At 39.1% G+C, this 20,496-nt stretch overlaps 1 protein-coding gene across 1 annotated transcript; it reads left to right on the top strand.

Annotated features, from left to right (window-relative positions):
• Positions 1-758: 758 nt before the first annotated feature.
• Positions 759-4,888, top strand: LOC145238834 (large ribosomal subunit protein uL3-like). Its single transcript, XM_080102113.1, has 8 exons — positions 759-836; positions 1,331-1,523; positions 2,158-2,326; positions 2,935-3,070; positions 3,570-3,756; positions 4,073-4,192; positions 4,251-4,393; positions 4,566-4,888. The coding sequence occupies exons 1-8, from the start codon at positions 834-836 to the stop codon at positions 4,818-4,820; spliced, it is 1,206 nt and encodes a 401-aa protein (XP_079958239.1). The 5' UTR covers positions 759-833; the 3' UTR covers positions 4,821-4,888.
• The last annotated feature ends 15,608 nt before the right edge of the window (positions 4,889-20,496 follow it).

Raw genomic sequence — 20,496 nt, 5'->3', positions numbered from 1 at the left:
TTACCGACTTGTGGCGAAAGACATTCCCTCCCAAAGTTTTCTTAGTTGCACTTGTAGTGCATTCAAAATTACCCTGAGCTAAAAAGAGGAATGACTGATACGCCACTGGGATTTTTTACATGAAGTCACTTTCAATAGTAACAAGGACTTTTAAAGTACACAATAAACCAGATTTAGGCATTTTCACATGTTGCCAACCTTACCACAATCAACTTCATTGCGTCTATAGTCATCATGGGGCTAAAGATAATAGCTCAACGCTGTTGCTGTTGTTGCTTATTACGTGTGCATTCGTTAAGGGAAAACGGAGCTGGTTAATTAGGTTCACCCATGAGTCAGATCAATTATTTCTGTATTGGCCAACGACGGTTCATTTACGCCTTTTGAACGAGAACCAGTAGCTTCTTTTTCGGTTTTAAAAATTAATGTTTTCGCTTGACCTACAGTACGCATGGTTGGCAATAGACAGTTATAATGCCGAGAGGCCTTTGCATCGTACGGGACATTTAAACCAATAAACTTTAATTTTACAAGTTTTTTAAACTTATTTGAATGACTGTTTCTGCATGTTAATAAATCAAACTGCCTTAAAAAAAGACAAAAGATCAAATTAAATTTAAAAATGGGAAAGCCTTGTACACGCGCTGTTTAAAAATCTTTGCACATTCGAGTTTTTTGAATGGGTTTGACGGATTGAGTTCAGCCTAAAAACAACCAAACCAAATAATCCCCGGTTTAAAAAAATAAAACAAAATTATTGATGCGTAACGAAGTGTGCGAAAATTTATTTGACACGTGATTCCGAGTTCTTTTCGATTTGGCAAGCTTGGAGAATGGTGAGTTTTTTTGCTGATCTAAAATATCTAAGCAAATCCGGTCTTTCGCTTAATTTTTTGGCATGAAAGCTTGCAAATACAAATAGATGCACGCGCAAGCTATATGCAGCGTTGTTTGTTTCGATTATAAGTTCCAAATTTAAAAGATACTGGTTGACAAAAAAGTTGCAACGCAAGTACATTTGTTTGCACGTTTATTTAGTATCGAACTTTTATTGTATGTAGCTCAACACAAATGCGTAAACAATCAATACAAAACAGTTGAAAAACGATTTATGTTTAATGTGGTGCAAATAATATGGACATAACGTTCGTCTGCTTATTGCAGTTGAGGTTTTTGTACACCTGCTAGAAACCAGCTAACAATCTCAATATCTCAACAAAACTAACATAGATGGTAGAGCTACTGTCACCATAACCCAACCTCAGCTGCACATTTAGCTAATTTCTAATAGTTGCGTTTCTACGTGTTAAAGCAAATAAATTCTTTTCAGTCGCACAGAAAGTTTTCGGCTCCGCGCCACGGATCGCTGGGATTTCTGCCCAGGAAGCGTTCATCAAGGCACCGAGGAAAAGTTAAGTCTTTTCCCAATGACAACCCGACCAAGCCATGTCACCTGACAGCTTTCATCACATACAAAGCTGGAATGACCCACATCGTCCGTGATGTTGATCGGCCAGGATCGAGTAGGTTTTAATATTAGATTATGTTTTTATATGCATTGCTGCAGATTTTTAGTGCTAATTGATATAGAGTTTAAAATTCTGCTAAATGTAGTTAAACCTGGTTAATGGTGATTCCTAGTTTTTCTTGAGATAAACTGATAGCATCTGTTGTATGTTCTATGTAACAAAAAAAATGTTATTTTAATTATTGTCTAAAAAATATTAGGCCAACAAAAATCAATAAAAAATATTGATTGATGTATAAATTAAAAGTGTGTTATAAGTACTTTTTTTGATTAACAATGACTGCTATCCTGGTTCAACTATTTTGTGAGATAAATGGATATTTAGCTTTTTTGTATTTTTTTTGGCTTTTTAACGTGGTATTTTTACTTTTGTAAAAAAATTGCTGAAAGAAAACAAATCTTATAAAAAATGTTTTTGAAACAATAACAACTTTAATGTGCCTTGACTGGCTGTATCAAATCCTTTATACCAAAAAATTAATGTTCAGTGTAACAATTGTACTACTATTTGTGCTGGCCTAATTAAATGCAGTGGGTTTTTGATTTGCAATAACTGTATATGCAACTGCATGATGATGAAGGTATAAAATCTAAATAGAAGAAGGTAACTAAGGTTATAATTGTTGCAGAGGTGAACAAGAAGGAAGTGGTTGAAGCTGTGACCATCCTTGAAGCTCCACCTATGATTGTGGTTGGCGTGATCGGTTACATACAGACACCACGGGGACTTCGCACATTGAAGACCATCTTTGCTGAGCATTTGAGCGACGAATGCAAGCGCAGATTCTACAAGAACTGGTAGGTTATGTTTAAAGTATTTTTTGTAAGCACTTTATATCAGGGCTTCTCAAACTGTGGATCGCGGCCTAAATTTGAGGTCATGAAATATTAATTTGGGGTCGCGAAACATCATGCATTATTATGTCATTGTCACAATAAATGGTATATGTGCGTAAATTTATTGTACAAACATCATGCATGTGTATAGGCTATTGCCATCAAGGGGTCATAGAAACTTCTTCTCTAAACAAGAAAGCGCTGCTTTATATGACATAGAAACTATAAGTTGTGTGATGAAATACAAGACGGGCGGTCAGATATAACCTGTTGAAATCGTCTTGTTTTCTGACAACATATGCATACATACACTTAACATTATCAAATGCCTTGTATGTAACTATTATATTTTTCTATCTATGCTCCTCTCAGTATATCCAAAGCTGATGAGCAATACACTAAAAATGGACAAAGCAAGTGGTTACTTTCAAAACGCCAACCAATCATGTGTTGTGTTTGAGAAACCAATTTGTCCCACCTGTCATCTTGTCTCCTCTCAACTTATATGTTGACGAGACAAGTTGACTTGGCAGAATTTAGAGCTTTGTATTTTTGGTGGCTGACATCAGGCATGCCTGCAAGAAGAAGGCTTTCACCAAGTCTTGTCGCAAGTGGCAAGACGAGGATGGGAAGAAGCAGATCGATCGTGACTTCAACCAGATGAAGAAGTATTGCAAGGTGATCCGCATCATCGCACATACTCAGGTGAGCACATCACAAGTTCTGATTCAAGTGGATTTTTACAACAAAGTAACTATAGCCAGATCTACCACTAATAACATTTCAATTCTAGTGTTGTACTGGATCTCACTTTTTAGGGCTTTGGCTTAGTTGTTTATATATGGACGATCTCTATTTTTTGGCATTCAAATATTGCTTAAGACAACCATCGTAGCCTTCTTACACACCCATGCAAGTACCAAGGGCTCAGCTAAAATGGTGCTAAACTGGTTGGATATTAAAGCTGTTATTTGGCCAAGTCCTGGCATATAAAATTAAGGCCACTTGTGATAGATGCAAACCAATAAGGTCCGATAATAGCTGCGGTTTCACATGATGATTTGTACTGACACCTCTTCTTTGAGCTTCGTGCTTTGCATGTTGCGCTGAACGGAGTGTACAATTGCTGATGAGAACCTAAACACCAAATTATTTACCAAAGTCTCTGACAACATGATTACTAAATGTTTCGCTCTGTTTGCAGATGAAACTTCTACCCCTGCGTCAGAAGAAAGCTCATATGATGGAAATTCAAGTGAATGGTGGATCTGTCTCTGAGAAAGTTGATTACGCTCGTGATTTGTTGGAGAAACCTTTCTCTGTGTCCAGCGTCTTCAACAAGGACGAGATGATTGATGTCATCGGGGTCAACAAGGGTCACGGAGAAAAAGGTTGGTTATTGCCACCACAACACATCTAGTTTACAGTTGTCCCGTTTGCTATGCAACTATAAAAGTGGGGAAACTTTTTTGAGTTTGCAGTTGGCATGGAGAATAGTAATAGATTGCAGATTACTGATGAAACGCATTGCTTTTCTCTTGCCAGGGAAACCTGAAATTTATGTTGAAACCAACAATGCTGCCTTCCTTCTGAACAAACTGTTAACAAATCTATTTTTTCAACTAGAAACTATTCTGCTTTAGTTTTACAAATGTAGAAAGGTATTGTAACCAAAGTAACTCTTTCTGTATCTTTGTTACATGACAGGTGTCACATCACGTTGGCACACAAAGAAGTTGCCACGGAAGACACACAAAGGATTGAGAAAAGTGGCATGTATTGGTGCGTGGCATCCAGCCAGAGTCGCATACTCAGTTGCCAGATCAGGTACATTGTTTGTCATTTACAACTAGAAGCATTGGTTTCACTCAGCTGTTGTTACCAGGTCAAAAGGGCTACCATCACAGAACTGAAATCAACAAAAAGATTTACAGAATTGGTGCCGGAATTCATAAGGAAGGAGGCAAGCTGATCAAGAACAATGCATCAACTGAGATCGATATCACTGACAAAAGCATTACCCCAATGGTGAGGCCTCTATAAAGTTTACTTGATATATATTTACACTTGAAGGTTGGGCCTTTTGGCCAGCTCCTTGTGTTGGAATGAAGACAAAGACAACAGCTTGCCTTCAATGGCGTAGAAAACTTTCCGTGGTTTGACAACATTGCCAATACTAACCAATGTGTTTCTCACTTAGGGTGGTTTCCCACATTATGGAGAGGTGAAAAATGACTTTGTGATGCTGAAGGGTTGCTGCATTGGCCCCAAAAAGCGGGTGCTCACCCTTAGAAAGTCTTTGATAACCCACACCAAGCGTTCAGCTCTCGAGAAGATCACACTCAAGTGGATTGACACCTCGTCCAAATTTGGTCATGGTCGCTTCCAAACTATTGAGGAGAAACGCACCTTTATGGGACCGCTCAAGAAGGATCGAGTTGCCGCGTCCACGTAATTTTGTTACCGCGTGGTGGCGCTATTGATGCGCTCGAAATAAAATCTCACTCTGTTGAGTGCACATGAGTCGGTGTGCTTGGTTTTGTTGTCAGCTGCGCGACTTGAAAATATAAAAAGGTTTGCATTTTATTCTCTCTCCGGCGGACAAGACCTACTTTCTGGAAAAAAGTGTCCACCTCTGTCACTTATTATGGATCCCCTACCCTTAAATGGACACTTACTGTTTTTGGGCGTGTTTTTTCTGTCTAACGTTGGCTTGTTACATGCGCTTGGTCAAGAATGGGTGCTTCATAGTATTCCAAAGTTTGACCTACACTTCCCAAAAGTGAAATTTGAAAAACACCTGTTCACTTTTTGCCCCATTGCTGCATAGTTTAATAATCTGATACAAAAGAGTGCAATTGTCTCTCCATAGATTTAACAACTCTTGTGCTTCTACAATTATCGTTTTTCTGATGAAATATACAAGGGATGGTTTGGTTGATTATACACAAACGTGTTTGACAATTCTTAATTTGAATTCTCGAGGTCCGTAGATGTTTGTGTGTTCGTATTGGTGGAGAAAAATTAAACGCCTTGTTTTTCGACAGTATAAATCAGTGGTTCTCAAACTTTTTTTTGTTGCGACGCCCTTTGTTGCGAGATTTCTGGACTTACTGCGACGCACCAGCAAATAAAAGTTAATGTGCAAACTTATTATTAAAGTTATGTTTATTGATACAACAACAAAAAGCCACGAAACTGAACTATTCTGCGACGCCCTAGGAAAATTGAAACGACGCACCAGGGCGTCGCGAAGCACAGTTTTAAGAACTACTGGTATAAATTGTTCTGGCTTATTTCTGCATCGGTAAACCATATCTTTACATCACAACCATCGAATGCAAACATGACAAAAGCGATTAAGCTCAATGTAATGTGTCCAAATGATACCTGCCGCCTGCCGCCTCTACAACCAGGCACGGCGACATCTTGCCCAAGAGCTGTATGAATGTCTGTCAATCTTCGTCATCGGTAATCCCTACAAACATTACACACCACCACCAAATCAACTCAAAATATTACAGTAGGCTTACACTTCATACAGTAAATGGCATTTGAAAATTCGTTTCTGGCACCGGGGGCGTCCGGTTTCTGTCGCGTGGTACAAGTAACAACTCTTGACGCGTTATAATCGGAAGTGCAAACATACCACGTGACCAGAGTGGCGCCATTCACGTCACGGGTGGCTTAAGATGGTCGCCTGGAAAATCTCTGGTGCTCACATCGGTGTGGAGTGCCTTGTCATTAACATACTCATGAAAGAATATACACCGGTCGTTCTCGAACTTTTCAAGCATGCGCAACATTAAAGAACGAAACCAGGGGTGCACAGCCTTATTGCTATGACGGCCGCATCGCGGATGCTTATTTCACCAACGGCCGCCAAGTGTTTGCTTTTTTTTGTTTTAAAATTACAAAAGAAATAATTAAATATATATATATATCTGATGGTGTTTTTTCGCAATGTTCGTACAAAAATATTGCCATACCAGGCTGGTAGTACTCTTTTCATCCCCTTAACTGTGGTTGGCAATGACCAATCACAAAAATAAAAGCTTCTGAAACGTCGCCATATACACCAGCTTTTTGTCATTTCGTCATGAAGTACCAGAGAATGTTTGCACTTAGAAATATCCAATTTTCAGCGGCACATTTGGAAATCTTTCACGGCGCTGCAACACACAGTTTGAGCATCACTGTTCTCAAAAACTACATAACAGTATTGGACCTTATTTTCAAAGTCAACGATTGGTATAAATTACAATTGTGGTGCTTGTTAGTCCTGAAAACGCAAAACATTTTGTCAAATTTTGTGCAAAATCTCTCTTTTGTGGCCCAGGGCTCTTACATTTTTCGTGAGACAATCCCCTACATGCGTTAACATCCACAAAGCGACAATTTAATTTTATCATATAGTCTACAGTTTTACATCATAAATTTATTTTTTCTTGTCATTAAACTTTCTATAAAACGATGGTTCAAATATCCCTAAAACATGCAAGTTTTTCTGTCTGTGTCTAACTAAAGAAGGTGGTCATTTTTGTGTTCATTTTGACCTGTCGTTATGGTAACAAAGTGACTGACATCATTTATTAAGCACCTGAAGCAATTGAAACCGCGCGCTATTGATTACAAAGACGCGAACTATCCACACAACAAATAGTGAGAGTAGAGTGCCGTTCTCCCTACATGCCACGAACCGCTGTATCAATACACAACTTTCATACGTGATACAAATCACCGCTGTGCAGCAGACAACAATTGTGATGCCTCAATTAAATACGTGTAGATAACAACCCCGACACGTTTACGAGTAAACGTCGAATGTTTGCGATTGTTTCGTGTTGCACGATCGTCTTGTTTAGCGCCGATAAGCCGTCTAAACTGCTTGAATTTGCGGTCAAAGTCGGCCCGTGGTTCTACCCCGCCTAAGCAGTCTTAAGGTTGGGCAAACATGCACACGCCGCGCCGTAGTTCATTCACAAATTTGTTGTCAACAAAATGCGATATTGAGCGGCCCCTCCCATTTCCCATTGCTCACGACTTGTCCGCGACGTCCGGTGGCATGCTTTAAACTCGTGCAATTCGTAAACCGCCTCACTGTCTATGTGCATTGTTCATTGAGTTATTCCGCACATTTTTAGCGTTCAACAGTAGGGTTAGGCCGCTAAGTTTTTAAAAACTGTTGATAATGCTTATTTCGAGCAGTCGGTTGTCTGATAGAAAAAACGCATCTTATGTTTGTCTTGCATGCGCCTAAAGGTTATCAAAACTCTTCCGTAGTCTTTGTAGTGTTATTGTGTTTGCGACAGTGACTAATTAAACGATGTGTTTTCTTATAGGAACACTATACACGGACTTTAAAAGTAGTTTAATCATAAACATTACTGCCAAGGTAGTGGTGTATAAAGAATACATCGATGTGTTTTCTGTTTATTGACAAAATTGGCAACGATTTCGCTTTAAAATGACCGAGTATTATTTAAACCAGAAACAAACAAAGCCAGCAAATTAGTATAAAACATAAGGTTTTAACAGCAACTTGTGTCATTATCAAATGGTTAGGATTTTTGAAACCGTGAATAGTGAACTTAAGAGTATAATTTCTTTGTTAAAAATTCAATGAAAGTGTTTTAACTTGAATCGCAAAAGCGTTTCTGCTTCCAAGTCTTTTTAAGCGACTGAGTACCATCCCTGCCTCTCCGAACATGTTTACCGCGACCCCAAAGAACCCACGAAACGGCCAATCGACGCTAGCAATAATATTTCCACTCCCGGTCACACAAAGGCATTTGCCTCTGTACGGCCGCGCACTTTTGTTTTTTATTTCTTCACTCGCATCAAAGTCGCTTCACTTTGCTACTGCGAGGAGCAGACGAAAGTGAGCCACCGGCCCCAAAACACCTCCAAGGTTTGGCCCCATGTGGGTCGGTTTGTTTCGATTTCACTCTAACATCGCGACTTTCATCTCTGAGTAGACAAAGGGCGTGGATGGACGTGTGGTATGTGGGACTTTGGCCAGAAATTTGCTGCTTTCCATTAACGGGCCACCGGCCATTTTGTTGCCAAACTTTCTGTACGAAAGGAAAGTTTGTAAGTTTTCTGTGTTTAACTCCAGTTGGCACGTTTTTCTTCAAACTCCTCACCAAAAAGTGCTTGAGTATAACCTGATTTTTGTCATTTACAGGTGCAGTGTGGTTGAATTGTATTTAAAAGGGCATATTTACTATTATTTGTTTAGCCCGACGGTTACTTTCCCGCTTAACCATGAATTAAGCTTCAAGGTTTCAAATATGATGTGTTGGTGTTTGGTACCAAACCAAGATCTATTTTGTTAGATTAGATTGCTGTTTTACAGTGACATGCGCCTTTAAAACATGAAAACGACTTCAAACTAAAATTCTAAAACAATTTATCACTAACAAAATACTAATCCGGACGTTAACTTGGTAAATTTTATTCGCTTGGCGAAAAATGGCGTAACTATTTGTGTGAATATATACAATGTGTCTTTTGGAATTGTATTTTCAACTTTTTCCGGAAAAGGGATTTTTTTGTCTCCTCCGGAACTGCAGAATAAGGTCATTGCATTACAAGAACCTACGTAACAGAAATGAACTTTGTGGTCGTATTGGCGCCGAACTTTTCGCAATTCCACGCTTTCGCTGATAATAATGACACGTCGCGACCAATTGGCAATTACACAAACACCTCTGTGTTGTAATGAGACCGCCTCGCATTAGTTGACACCGTCCCACGCGCGGTAGCCTTCGTCTCGTGGCGCGCGACAATGTTACAGTCGTAGCAAGTAGTCATTCCTGCGAAGTTCTTGCTGTAAAACTCGATAATTTGCTTTGGGCGGCGGCCGTTAACTGATGGAAATGTGTTTGCGTCGCCAATTACAGCATTTGATGGCGCGGGGGTGGGCTGAAATTGTACATTAGGTGGCGCCTCTCCATAATGGGGGTCACACCGAATCGAATCACCTTCGACCGATAAACAAACTTTTACTTATTTCGTGACAAATGTAAAGTGTTACGTCACTAAATATGTTGACATGTTTTGAGTTCTAAGTTTTCATTTGGTTTGTAAATGTGTCATCCGTTTTCATGTGAATGCATTAGTGAAGCCAGTGTCTTAAACATCCACCAAAATATAGATGGAACTCTCTGCATCCATCCACTACATACGTTACACAATTGAAATTGCAGTTGCAAACAAGTTGCAATATCATATAGTTTACAAGTAGCAAATTATCCTATAGTTTTGGTCACTAGCGGCGCTGTGGACCCAGTCTTGGCCTTGAACCGTGACTTCCATTAGCTCTCTGCGCCTCGCTCGTTCACGGGTGAAGTGAAAGGTCAAAATAACGAAAGTCACCTTCGCTGCTCTGAAATTGAAGCCGCGCTACTGTGTGCTGCGTGTTGAGCTTGAAACGGAGTTGCCAAAACGTTTGACCTTGGTCAAGGTCAGGCGCAGTGTCGGTTTTGCTTTCATTGGCGTTAATGTATACCTACTACTCGGCGTCTAAAAGGCCTGTCTGCTGGGAGTGTGACGGGCAAAGCAAAAGCAAGTCTGTTGGCGAAGCGACGACTTCCATACATACGATGTGAAGCAGAAAATAATCCCTAAACTTGGTAACTGACTCTTTTCCTTTGAAACGCACTAAAGCGCTCCTGTCGCTTGTTTTCACCACGATTCGGCGTCCTTTTCTTGTTGCTACTTAGAACGGCAAAACATTTCGCAAACTTCGACTAGAACCTTTAAATTACGTCATTATTACGTTATGGTTGAATGAACGAGGTCATCAACATTTTACCATCCCCAAAACTTTCACCCTTTATTGGTTTTGACGTTGTTTGAACGTTCAAAAAGCGGTGAAGTTCAATTTTTACGATTTATGACGTAACTCTCTGTAATAGTGTGACAGAATTTTGATGCTACATTGGTTTGTGATTTTGCTTTTTGTCGCATATGAATTATTATTTTAAAAATAAACAAAATGTAAAATGCAAATAGCATTTCTGTTCAATAGATTTTGCGTAACTCTTTATCTGAAGACGGTAATAGATAGACAAAGTTTAAATTGTTTGAACTTTTGATTAGGCTTTTGACCAAACCTAAATTACACTGACATTTTTGATGCTAAGCGTAGATGCCTAAACGTATATACAGTCTGCTCATATACAACTGCTGAATGCTTGCTCGGGTACGTATTGTTGCATTTACAATTGGCCACGTCGAAAAATGGGCAAGAATAATTGACCCCAAATACAAATTGTGTTTATGGATGAGATTATCTTAAATCTACTGCATCACCATAAAGTTCAAGTTGAAATGTTTACGTAACTCAACTTCGGTGACATAACACGTGTCAGTTTTAGTTGCATAACCTTTCACCCAGTTGCATAATTTTTCGGATTAACTTTTCGGATTTTACGTAACACTTCGTTTTTTACGTAATTCTTTACGTGAGTTACGCAACAACACCAAAGTTACGTAACAACATCGTACTTTATAACTGTGGCGAAAAATCGCCGAACACCTGTTTCGCATTTTCATAAAAAGGATCCTTTGCCAAGTTTTTATTGCCTGTTAACTTGCTGCAATGTTATATTTGAGTTTGGAATATGTTTGATAGAATTATGGGGAATCGCTGCTTGCCAATAGGTTTCTATTTGGACCAAAAAGTTGCTAAAATGTTTTCTATGGACCAATATGTATCGTTTAGTTTGTTTAGTGCAGAATTCAAACAATTTATTTTCGCTTATTGTTGTGTTGTTGAGTACAGAAATATAGTTTGTGTTTGCTTATGTTGTAAGGCATGTGCGTTATGAATGCGTCGTGTACGACCGGCGGTTGTATGTCAGGAAACATGCTCATCTACGTGCGAACTTCTTATACTGTTAAGTAAAGTTGCAAATATATCTTGCAGAAAAGGTCAGCGGTTTCTCCTTGTGCACTTTGCGTTTTTATTCACATTTTATAACCGGATATTTTGTGACTTTCCGGATAATGTTGTTTGATATTGCCGCTAGCACCAAAAACACGCGAAATACGTGTCAGTCCATGTTCTCGCGGTGGGTAATTGTCGCAACCTGACAAGTGCAAATGTGATGTATTTTTGACATTGTTGCCAGACTACCTTTTAAATGGACTTAGATTTGTAAAAGATTAATGCACACGAATGCTCTGTTAATGTATTGTGGTATTTGACATGCCGCGTTTTCGTCTGATTATTTGCAAATCTTAGTTTAGTGAATCAGAAACTGCGTTTTCAAATTTAAAAATGGTTACCAAAAAGTGTATCCTTGAACGGTTATTGCAAGACGGAATTTAGTTGGCTTGACAAACTGCCCTAGTTTTTAACCCGATATGTGACATCCCGGTTAGCCCAGTGATTTACCTTTATTGCTGAATAGTTTTCTTCCGAACTTTGCAGAACTTTTTGATGCAACAAATAGTTTTACAAAATCGCCCATCAGTCAACCTTACGTAACCTGCGACGTCACACGCTGCGACCTTTTGAAAGCAGCGGCTTATCCAATAACCCATTGACTATAACATTTCATAAAACCACGATGACTGTACGCTCGAGAATTTGACCTTCAACGTCTAAATGCGTGACCTTGAAATCGCACGTGGATGCTTCTTGAATGCTACTTGCGGCTTACGCGAGTGAAAATGTCAGATTACGGCGAATGACGACGTGCGGTTTTGTTTTCAACACAAACTACGCAAGCCGCTCCAAATCCATACCATGTATTTATTGCAAGGCTTTGTTGCGGGCTTTGCTTCGCATTCGGAAAACTGCGAAGTTACATTTGAAACCCATGCACCCCGCACGTGAAAATGTTGTTATTTTTACCGTGCTTCGTAAACACTAAATGCTGGTGTTGATTTATAAATATTTTTTGTCACATGTCAGTTTTCACTTTTATAAATCCATTTTTTTTAATTTGATTTATTTCGACGTATTTAATACAGTTCATTTCACTTTAAAACACGCCAGAATCGGACAAAAACTGACTAAAGCCTAAATGCTTGCGTTGAGTTTATTTGAAAAGGCCTTTTTGTCACCGTCGCGTGTTTGTTCCACTATTGTGAATCCTTTATCCAATTGAAGTTTGATTTATTTCAACGTATTTAATCTATGCGCCAGAATTGGGCCAAAACTAACTAAAGGGTTATTGTTGCTTTTTAATTACCGTAAAGATGACAGAAAAAAACGACACAAAAATCGTGCGATTTGCTGAGTTGGATTGTTATAGAATCTCTAAACATGCCAAATATTCTCAAAAAATTTCCGTCCTCCTGTAATTGTATTTCTAGGAAACTGGGAAAATCCTGCAAACCTTTTTGCATGTAGGCCGCTTGCAAAATACCAACCGCAAACCCGCTGCTGTTGACATTTCCTGGGTAACCTTTATAAGTATGCGATGAAATCATGACGGATGGAAGTTTGTATGTAAATATTCCCATCCCGTGCTTAGCCGATTCGCTGCACTGTGGTTCGCATCTGAATTGCGGCAAAGACATTTAAGGCTCAATCAATCATTTTCACGCAAATTACATATTGCTAAAACTAGTTCGCGTGAATCTGTCTCTTGCAGGAGTTTGTACGGGTCGCCCTAAAGGTCGAAACCGTCAAAGTGCAAAGTTAAATTGTAATTTAAGGGAGCTGTCAAAAAAACGCGTGATATACTGCAACAAAATTTAAACGTGTTGGTAACGTTGGCCCACGTGACGCATCGTTGCGGTTACCATGGTTACGTGTGTACAGGATCGTCGAGGTTCAGGTTTCGAGTTGTTTTAACTTTAACTTGCGTCTTTCGGCCTCGGGCATTTGCGTGAATTCTATTTTCGGTGGCGCACGTTGACGCAGTGCATCGCGCAAATTAGTGAGCGGATATTTCGGGCGACCTGTTGCTTTTGTTTCGATGGAGGTGGTCGCTACATTGACGTAGTAATTTGCACTATATCGTCATCAGCAGATAAATTTAAACTGTTGTTTCGATTTTTGAAAACAACAACAAATAGATACACGTTTTTGTGACGGAGATAAACGTTTTTGGTAAAGCCATCCAAATAAATTGGGTTGCAAATACCAAAAAACGTAACAGTTTAAATGAAACGGTACGATGTAGATGAAATACACCAAAAACAATTCGATTTGAATGGGGTACCACGGCTTATCCAACAAATTTCCAATGTTGAATTGGGTGAATCTTAACGGTTTGAAACTTTTCATTTTTCCGTTTTAGGCATTACGATATGTCGCCAATACGATACCTTTATTGCGTCCCTGCATCTAAGCAACCAAATTTCGAGTCGCTTTTAAACTTCCGTTGTAAACACTGACTGTGATTTCGGCTTCAAGGTAAAATAAAAAAAAATATGTACCTTGGCGCAACTTTGAAAGAGGAGCAGATTTAAAATGACAATGAAATCGGGGGAGATAAAATGGGGAAGCCATCCCAGGTTTAGTAATCAAATACTTTACTTACAAATTCATGGGAACTGGCTTCTGTCGATAACAACTTGATGCCACAAGTACAAAGTATTCGGCGAAGTTCAGTCGCAGATTTCCCGGGCAAGTCCGATAATTGTGAAGATCAGCTTACTTCTACGTCAGCGTGTATTATACCCGGTAGCTTACGGGCCTGAATGGCATTGAAGGCATAATTCCAAGTTAGTCTGTCAAAACACATCAAAACCGGTTGTGGTAAAGTGGGTAACGGCATTCCTACACGAAATATGAGTTATCGGTCTAAAGATTATTCCGGGGGGGGGGGGTGGGTTTGGGGGTCGGAAGGGGATTTCCAAATCACTGCACCCCTAAACACGTTGGCAGTTAGTCCAGTGGTATTTTTGTAAAAACAAGCCCTTTAAAAACGGAAATAAAACACTAATTGGTGATTACATTTCGCACGAACTACCAGCGTTGTACCAAAACTTGACCCATTGATGTCACAATGACATCATAGTGGTATTTGTTCCGGCACCGCGCGTCACGATTTTACCGCCCATCATAGAGTTTTGCCAATCTGTCGGCGCGCGTGCATTTTCACGTGGCTGCCTTGTATGACCACGCCCCTTCGCACGTGACTCATGGTCATGTTTATCTTATTATCGCTTTTAAGCGCAGTTGGCCACTTGCGGCGCTCACAACCGCACGTTTCACGGAAAGTCGAAACAGTGGCTTGTTTATTGATCAACAACCGCTGCCTCTCGACGAATGAGTCACTCCCGTGTTTCCCAAATGTGCTAGGTGACAAACAACTCGACATTAGCGCATGATATGTCAAATGCAGTCGGAGCGCTGCTCAGTTTCACAAAGCTAATGTGCCGTGGAAAAATCATGACTAATTAGGCGTATTCGCGCAAATAACACTTAAAAAAATGCCGCAATACTTGACCCGTGATAACACCTGGATAAAAATAATAACGTATCTCATAAATCAGAGTTTTCCAACCCAGAGTTCACAAAGGTTCGTGTAGACCGCAGTGGTTCCCAACCTTTATCGACAAATCCTTCCTTAACATTTCAAAACATTTTCATTCCTCCCTAATATACTACATAGTATAGAAAACCCTCTAAACGTACCAGTTTTTTTTACCTCTTTTAGTGTTTAACAAGGTTTCCAAAATACTAATACACTATAGAGTTGATATTTACAACTAAAATAAATGACATCTTGTCTTGTTATTTCCATTTAACTTTGTTTGATTTGTTTGACGAAACGTATAACTTTATTCGTGTGAGTTTTTATGTGGCGTTTGCGTTGGGGTTTTCAGTCTAAATTATTTTAAAAGGGGAGCCCTTGATCTCAAAAATCGAAATCCATTGACTTGGGTTGTTTGGGCAAGACTTATAGCTAGAAGTCGGTAAATTGTCCGAAATCAGCAAACTGGACTGTTGAGTTGAGTTTATTTCGCTTGGTGAAGTACAAGACTGATGCATTTTTTTGAAGCCACAGTCAAATTAAAACCCTTACCATCACCAGTATAATTGGCGGAACAGAAAAAATCCTAAAATCGTGTAAAAACTAGAGATAAAATCGCGCTGTTACCGCTGTTGGTGATTCGATTTCAACAAAGACTGTCCGATTTTCGAAACCAGACCAAGTTCTTTTTTCATACCACCAAAGCCGCCATGAAACGATCAGGCCTCGTAGCAAGTGGACGCCTCCGCCGCAAATATTTGCTCAAGTCTCGGCGGAAAGTAGAAAAAACACCCGATATCCGTCACGCCGCGTGCGTAACCTAATCTGTGGCAACGCGTGTAAAGCAAAGGCAATGGTCTGTGAAAACGTTCACACCAGAAACAAGGCGGCTCGCTCGGCTGGCGGCTTTGATCTATTAGAATGTTTCCATTCAAGTTTGCCTAATTAGACCCAGACTGCTTCAGTAGCAGATCGTGGAGCACGTTTGAGAGCTGTCTGTTGACAATGGCAGTGACCGTAACTAATCCCGGTCTACGGAGCCCGTTCACGCCTTTCGCCGCGTGTGGAGATGATATACGACTAATCTCGTTAGGATGACAGCGCATAGGATGACTTAAAATTTACCGAGCACTCACTGAGTGGTTTTGGTGACTCGGGCTTGAAAGAATGATCATTTATGATCGTCGAAAGCTGGAACTTAAATCCACGCCAACTCAAGCTGAAATGTTTAATAGCAAGTAGCGAATGCCAACGTATCAAATATGAGGTCAAAGTATTATGTCTTTTATTGGGTTGAAATACGCGTTTTTCCAACGATTACTGGAGCTTAAATTAGTCTAAATTCACAAGGCCAAATCAGGTGAAAAGGTTTTGAAATGTGTATTTTACTCTTCATGACATTATGTAATATTTCGAATAGAATAAGCTTTAAGTGTTTTAAGATAAATGATTTCAAAACAACATCACTATTTTAGTTTGGAAAGCTTTGGGTAAAACTTTCAGGTATGAAGTGACATATTTCATACCTTAAAGACGGTTTTTGTTGGGGACCAAAATTTCACAAGATAAAACGATGCTATGAGTAATTATAAAATGTTGGCTTGTTTGTTGCCTCCCCGAAATCTGTGCGTCAATTCCACCTCGAACAATGAGAGCACCAACGTCGAAATATTAATACCTTGATAAGACAACTATAATCTTGGTTTATGTTTTATTTTTCTTTACAATGGCCATTTGAAAAGCGCACTTTCCAAAGTTGTGTTCTGTTCAAAATTACAGAAAGTCAATGTCAAATACCAAGGTCAGTGTCGGTTTACACGACTTGGGGTTGGTGAGCGTCACAGACACCAGACCCCGTTGCTCGTCTCGTTGCGTTAAAGCAAAACCCGCCGGTAAATATTAATTCAGGTGAAATGGTTCACGCCTCCCAATTACTTTGACATGAGACCAACTACTGAACAATCAATCACAGAAAGTTTAGACCACCAGTGCAGATCTACGTAGCCGGCAGAGGAACATGACACCGTGCCGGCTGCCGCATTTGAAATTGTCTCCAAATTTGGCCCCGTTTTGAGGAACTGATTTTAATTGGCCGCCTCTGGATGGTAATGGTGAAATAATTGCAGCGATTTTGGTGATTGATTGGAGTGGTAAATGTTGCACTTCTGTTTTAGTAGCTTAAGTGTGGATTAGACAAGTCACAGAACGCTTTGAAGTTTTTCTACACTTCTATAGTTATGTTTTATACCTCGCAGATTGAAAGATGCGAATTATTTATGCATTTTACCGATTTCGGCTTTGGAAATAAACAGAGTTGTTCGTCATTCATGACGGTGTAGCGCGTTATACTGGGATTTAACCAAAGCGTCCACCATTTTTCCGCGGGCTATAACGGTCTATAATGTTATGCAACTAAAACTTTTTCGATAATCAGGATTTTTGTGAAGTTTTTAATGCAAAGTGGATAATTCTGCATTTCATGCGATCGCTTATATGTCACAACTAAGTAAGATAAAAACCAAAAAAACGGTTCTAAGTTCAGATAAAATTCGCAACGTTTAAAGGCAAATTAATTGTTTTTACAGCGTTTGTGTTTCACTGGGTCTAACAAAGCCAATTTTAGGCAGACTGTTGTTTTTAATTTTTAGAATATAACTTCCACCCAACAACATTAGTTGGCATAGCAAAAGTATTTTTGCTCTAAATGCTATTACTTTTTACAGAGACCTTTAAAATCACTTAAATACCCCCAAAAATTTTTTTTCTAGCAACCGTGTTTGCATTTACATTCGGTGATATATAAGTTATCAAAATATAAAAAACTCTATTTTGCAAGTTTCTATTTTAAAACGAATATTTGTTTCGGCGGATGATCGCAACGTTATATTTCCGTAAATTTGAAGTTGTTTTCGTCACGAATTCTTTCTTGGTTAGAAAATCAATTTTCGAGTTGCCTATAATCATGCTGAATTGCCAAACCAGCTTACACGAAAGCTTGCTGATAAACTGGCAGTGATGCACAAACCTTTAGAAAAACGCACTGACACATTTTTTGACAAAAAATACAAAACATTTGCAGTTAAACTTTTTTTCTACATTACTACTAATTGAAAGCTTCAAAGGGTTTATTTGTTTTCGTGTATTTTTGCAAAGAACGCAGTAAATAGCATTTCAATACAAACTACAGGCGTTTTGGTGACATTATGGTTTTGCTTAGCCTAAAAGAATCTTATAACTCTTACAAAACGGTGTAAGGCTTAGCCAATCAAAATGGAGGTAGCTCTGTGCAATGAGGTCGTTGTAGTCGCTGATATTCAGATCTTATCTTATGGGTTTCCTGTTCGTCGTTCCGGGAACACTTAAAGCCACAATTTATGCTGTTTATTGTGCATTTGAATCGGTCCCATATCGACGATATGCAGGTCAATCAATCCCTACAAACAACTAGTTATACTGGACTACCATATCCAAGCGTTTGGGCCCTTGTTTTAGGGTCTTGGCTTAGAGTATATTTGCTGGAAGTCTTTTGATGGCTTTGATGGCGCTTTCTAGGGCGTTCTATCGAAGCATATACGTCAGTCGCCAGTGTGCATGCAGGTTGTTTAAATTGTTTACAGATATCTTGTTCGTTTATCGGCTTTCTGCTTAGATTAGAGAGTGTTATATTTGCTGAAATTCTTGGTGTTTCTTTTCGCAGGTCCACAAATGTCGTTTGTGGCAAATTTGTCGAAATGTGCTGTTTAAAGTGTGTCAGTGTTTGGGACACGTCGCTATGCAGATTCTATAATTTAATTTAAAGTATATTTAACTGGAAAACTGTATTTAAAAACTTAAGTATAATAAACAAACTAAGAACTTTTGTATCGAAATTGATCCTATTTTCGAAAAAAAGTTCAGTTTAACAAAATATTCTGGCGTTGATGAGTTTTAGTTGTACACAGTTGTTGGGCCTTTGGGTGAATGACATTATTACTGGCAAAGCAGTGTTCTAATGTTAGTTTATAAAGTATTTTTTACAGAAACTTTTTACAAAAAGTGTTTTGGTTCAAATAAGCAGCTTCAAACGTTTAGTGTGAACACAGTAAAAGGTCATTGCATTCTTGTGCAGTAGCTTTCCGCCGGGCAAGCTTCCAGACCGTGCAAAACCGAAAGATGATCGAACCCGTGATTATCTCGTTATAAATCTAGACAAAAATGCTCAATCATTCCCTTCGGACGCCGATACGAGGACTTTATCACGTAGCTAAGGGCTATCCAATTGATTCAAAGCAATTTGAAAATGTTTGACATTGATCTTGAACTGTTGGGAGATTTTATTTATTTTGTCTTGTCAAAGAATGTGGAGTTCGTTTGACTTGTAGTTTAGAAACTTTCTAATTCGTTTTTGTTTTACATTTAAAGGTTAAGTGTTTAAAACATTGCGTCCAAAGCTGCCTAAGCACAGGAGTATATGCAAGTTTGGACCTAATTCCATTCACTGTGAATGGAATGAAGCAATGTTCCAGTCACTAAGCTTTCCGATTATATACACTGAAGACCACAACGAGCAGCCCTAGACATTTACACTGTGGCCACACACCAGTCTGTGCGAAGCATGCAATTTTATGTGTCTGGGACTTTGGGCATACACACAAGCTCCCGAGTACACCGAGGATCACCGTGAGCAACGTTAGATGTCGATACTGTGGATTTTTATGTGTCAGGAAATACAGTTAAGCTTCCTGGGCACACTGTACGACCACTGTAAGCAACATAGATGTGCACTCTGTCATCTGATACACAGCACAAATCTATTTTATTCTGAGGATGTGCAAGAACCTCCTTGGTATAGTGGTACACAGCCTTACAATACATACTGGACACAAGTAGGCTACATCTGCCTTCAACGTTCTGGTTTTGGTGGAAACTTAATGCTGAAATCTTAACTAATACTTCTGCACATTGGATTAAACGGATTTTTCACGTAATTCTTCCAAGGTAAATTTGAAATTTCTTCCATCAATCACTAACTTATAGGTTTTAGTTTGATTCCATTTTTAGTTATACTCACTCTGCGCCACACTCACTTTCTTGTGAGCACCCGACACATAACGCCTTATAATACGGTGTAGCTGCAGCGCGTTCAACTACTATCCACCAATTGTGCCCGACACTTTTTTGCACTTCATAACGTGTTAACGTTGCGCAGCTATTTCCGGCTTGGTGATTGTTTTAGTGCAATTGTGTCGCTATGTTGTCTTTCACCAAGCGAAATAAACTCAACTCAACTCAACTCATTACCTATGTTCATGTATTACTGTTTTGAAACTTTTGTTCAGATTGCATCACAAGTAAAGAAGCATTCAATTCCAGAAATCCGAAATCATTAACAAACCAAGTATACACCAAAAAACCTCATAACGATTGGTGTGGCGTCAAATAAATGCCAACATTAATTTTTAATGGAACCCATTTGGAACCTTGATTCAGGCCGGAAATGTGGACAATGGACTGTTTGTTGAAGAACAATAGCAACTGAACTTAGAAATTAATCTGACAAAACCAAAATGGTTTCACTCTTACTTTTTGCCAAATATTTCTTTTTAATTCGTCCTAGTTTTGCATTACCTATGGCTGTTGTTAATAATTAATCACTTGCAAACCCTTGACAAAATGGAATATTTTTAGTTTTTTAATATTTGTTTT

This window comes from Phallusia mammillata, chromosome 7 (genome assembly GCF_965637545.1).
Source record: "Phallusia mammillata chromosome 7, kaPhaMamm4.hap1.1, whole genome shotgun sequence".
NCBI classification, from domain to species: domain Eukaryota; kingdom Metazoa; phylum Chordata; class Ascidiacea; order Phlebobranchia; family Ascidiidae; genus Phallusia; species Phallusia mammillata.
The sequence above is the reverse complement of the archived record's forward strand: the minus strand, read 5'-3'. Positions and strand labels throughout refer to the sequence as shown.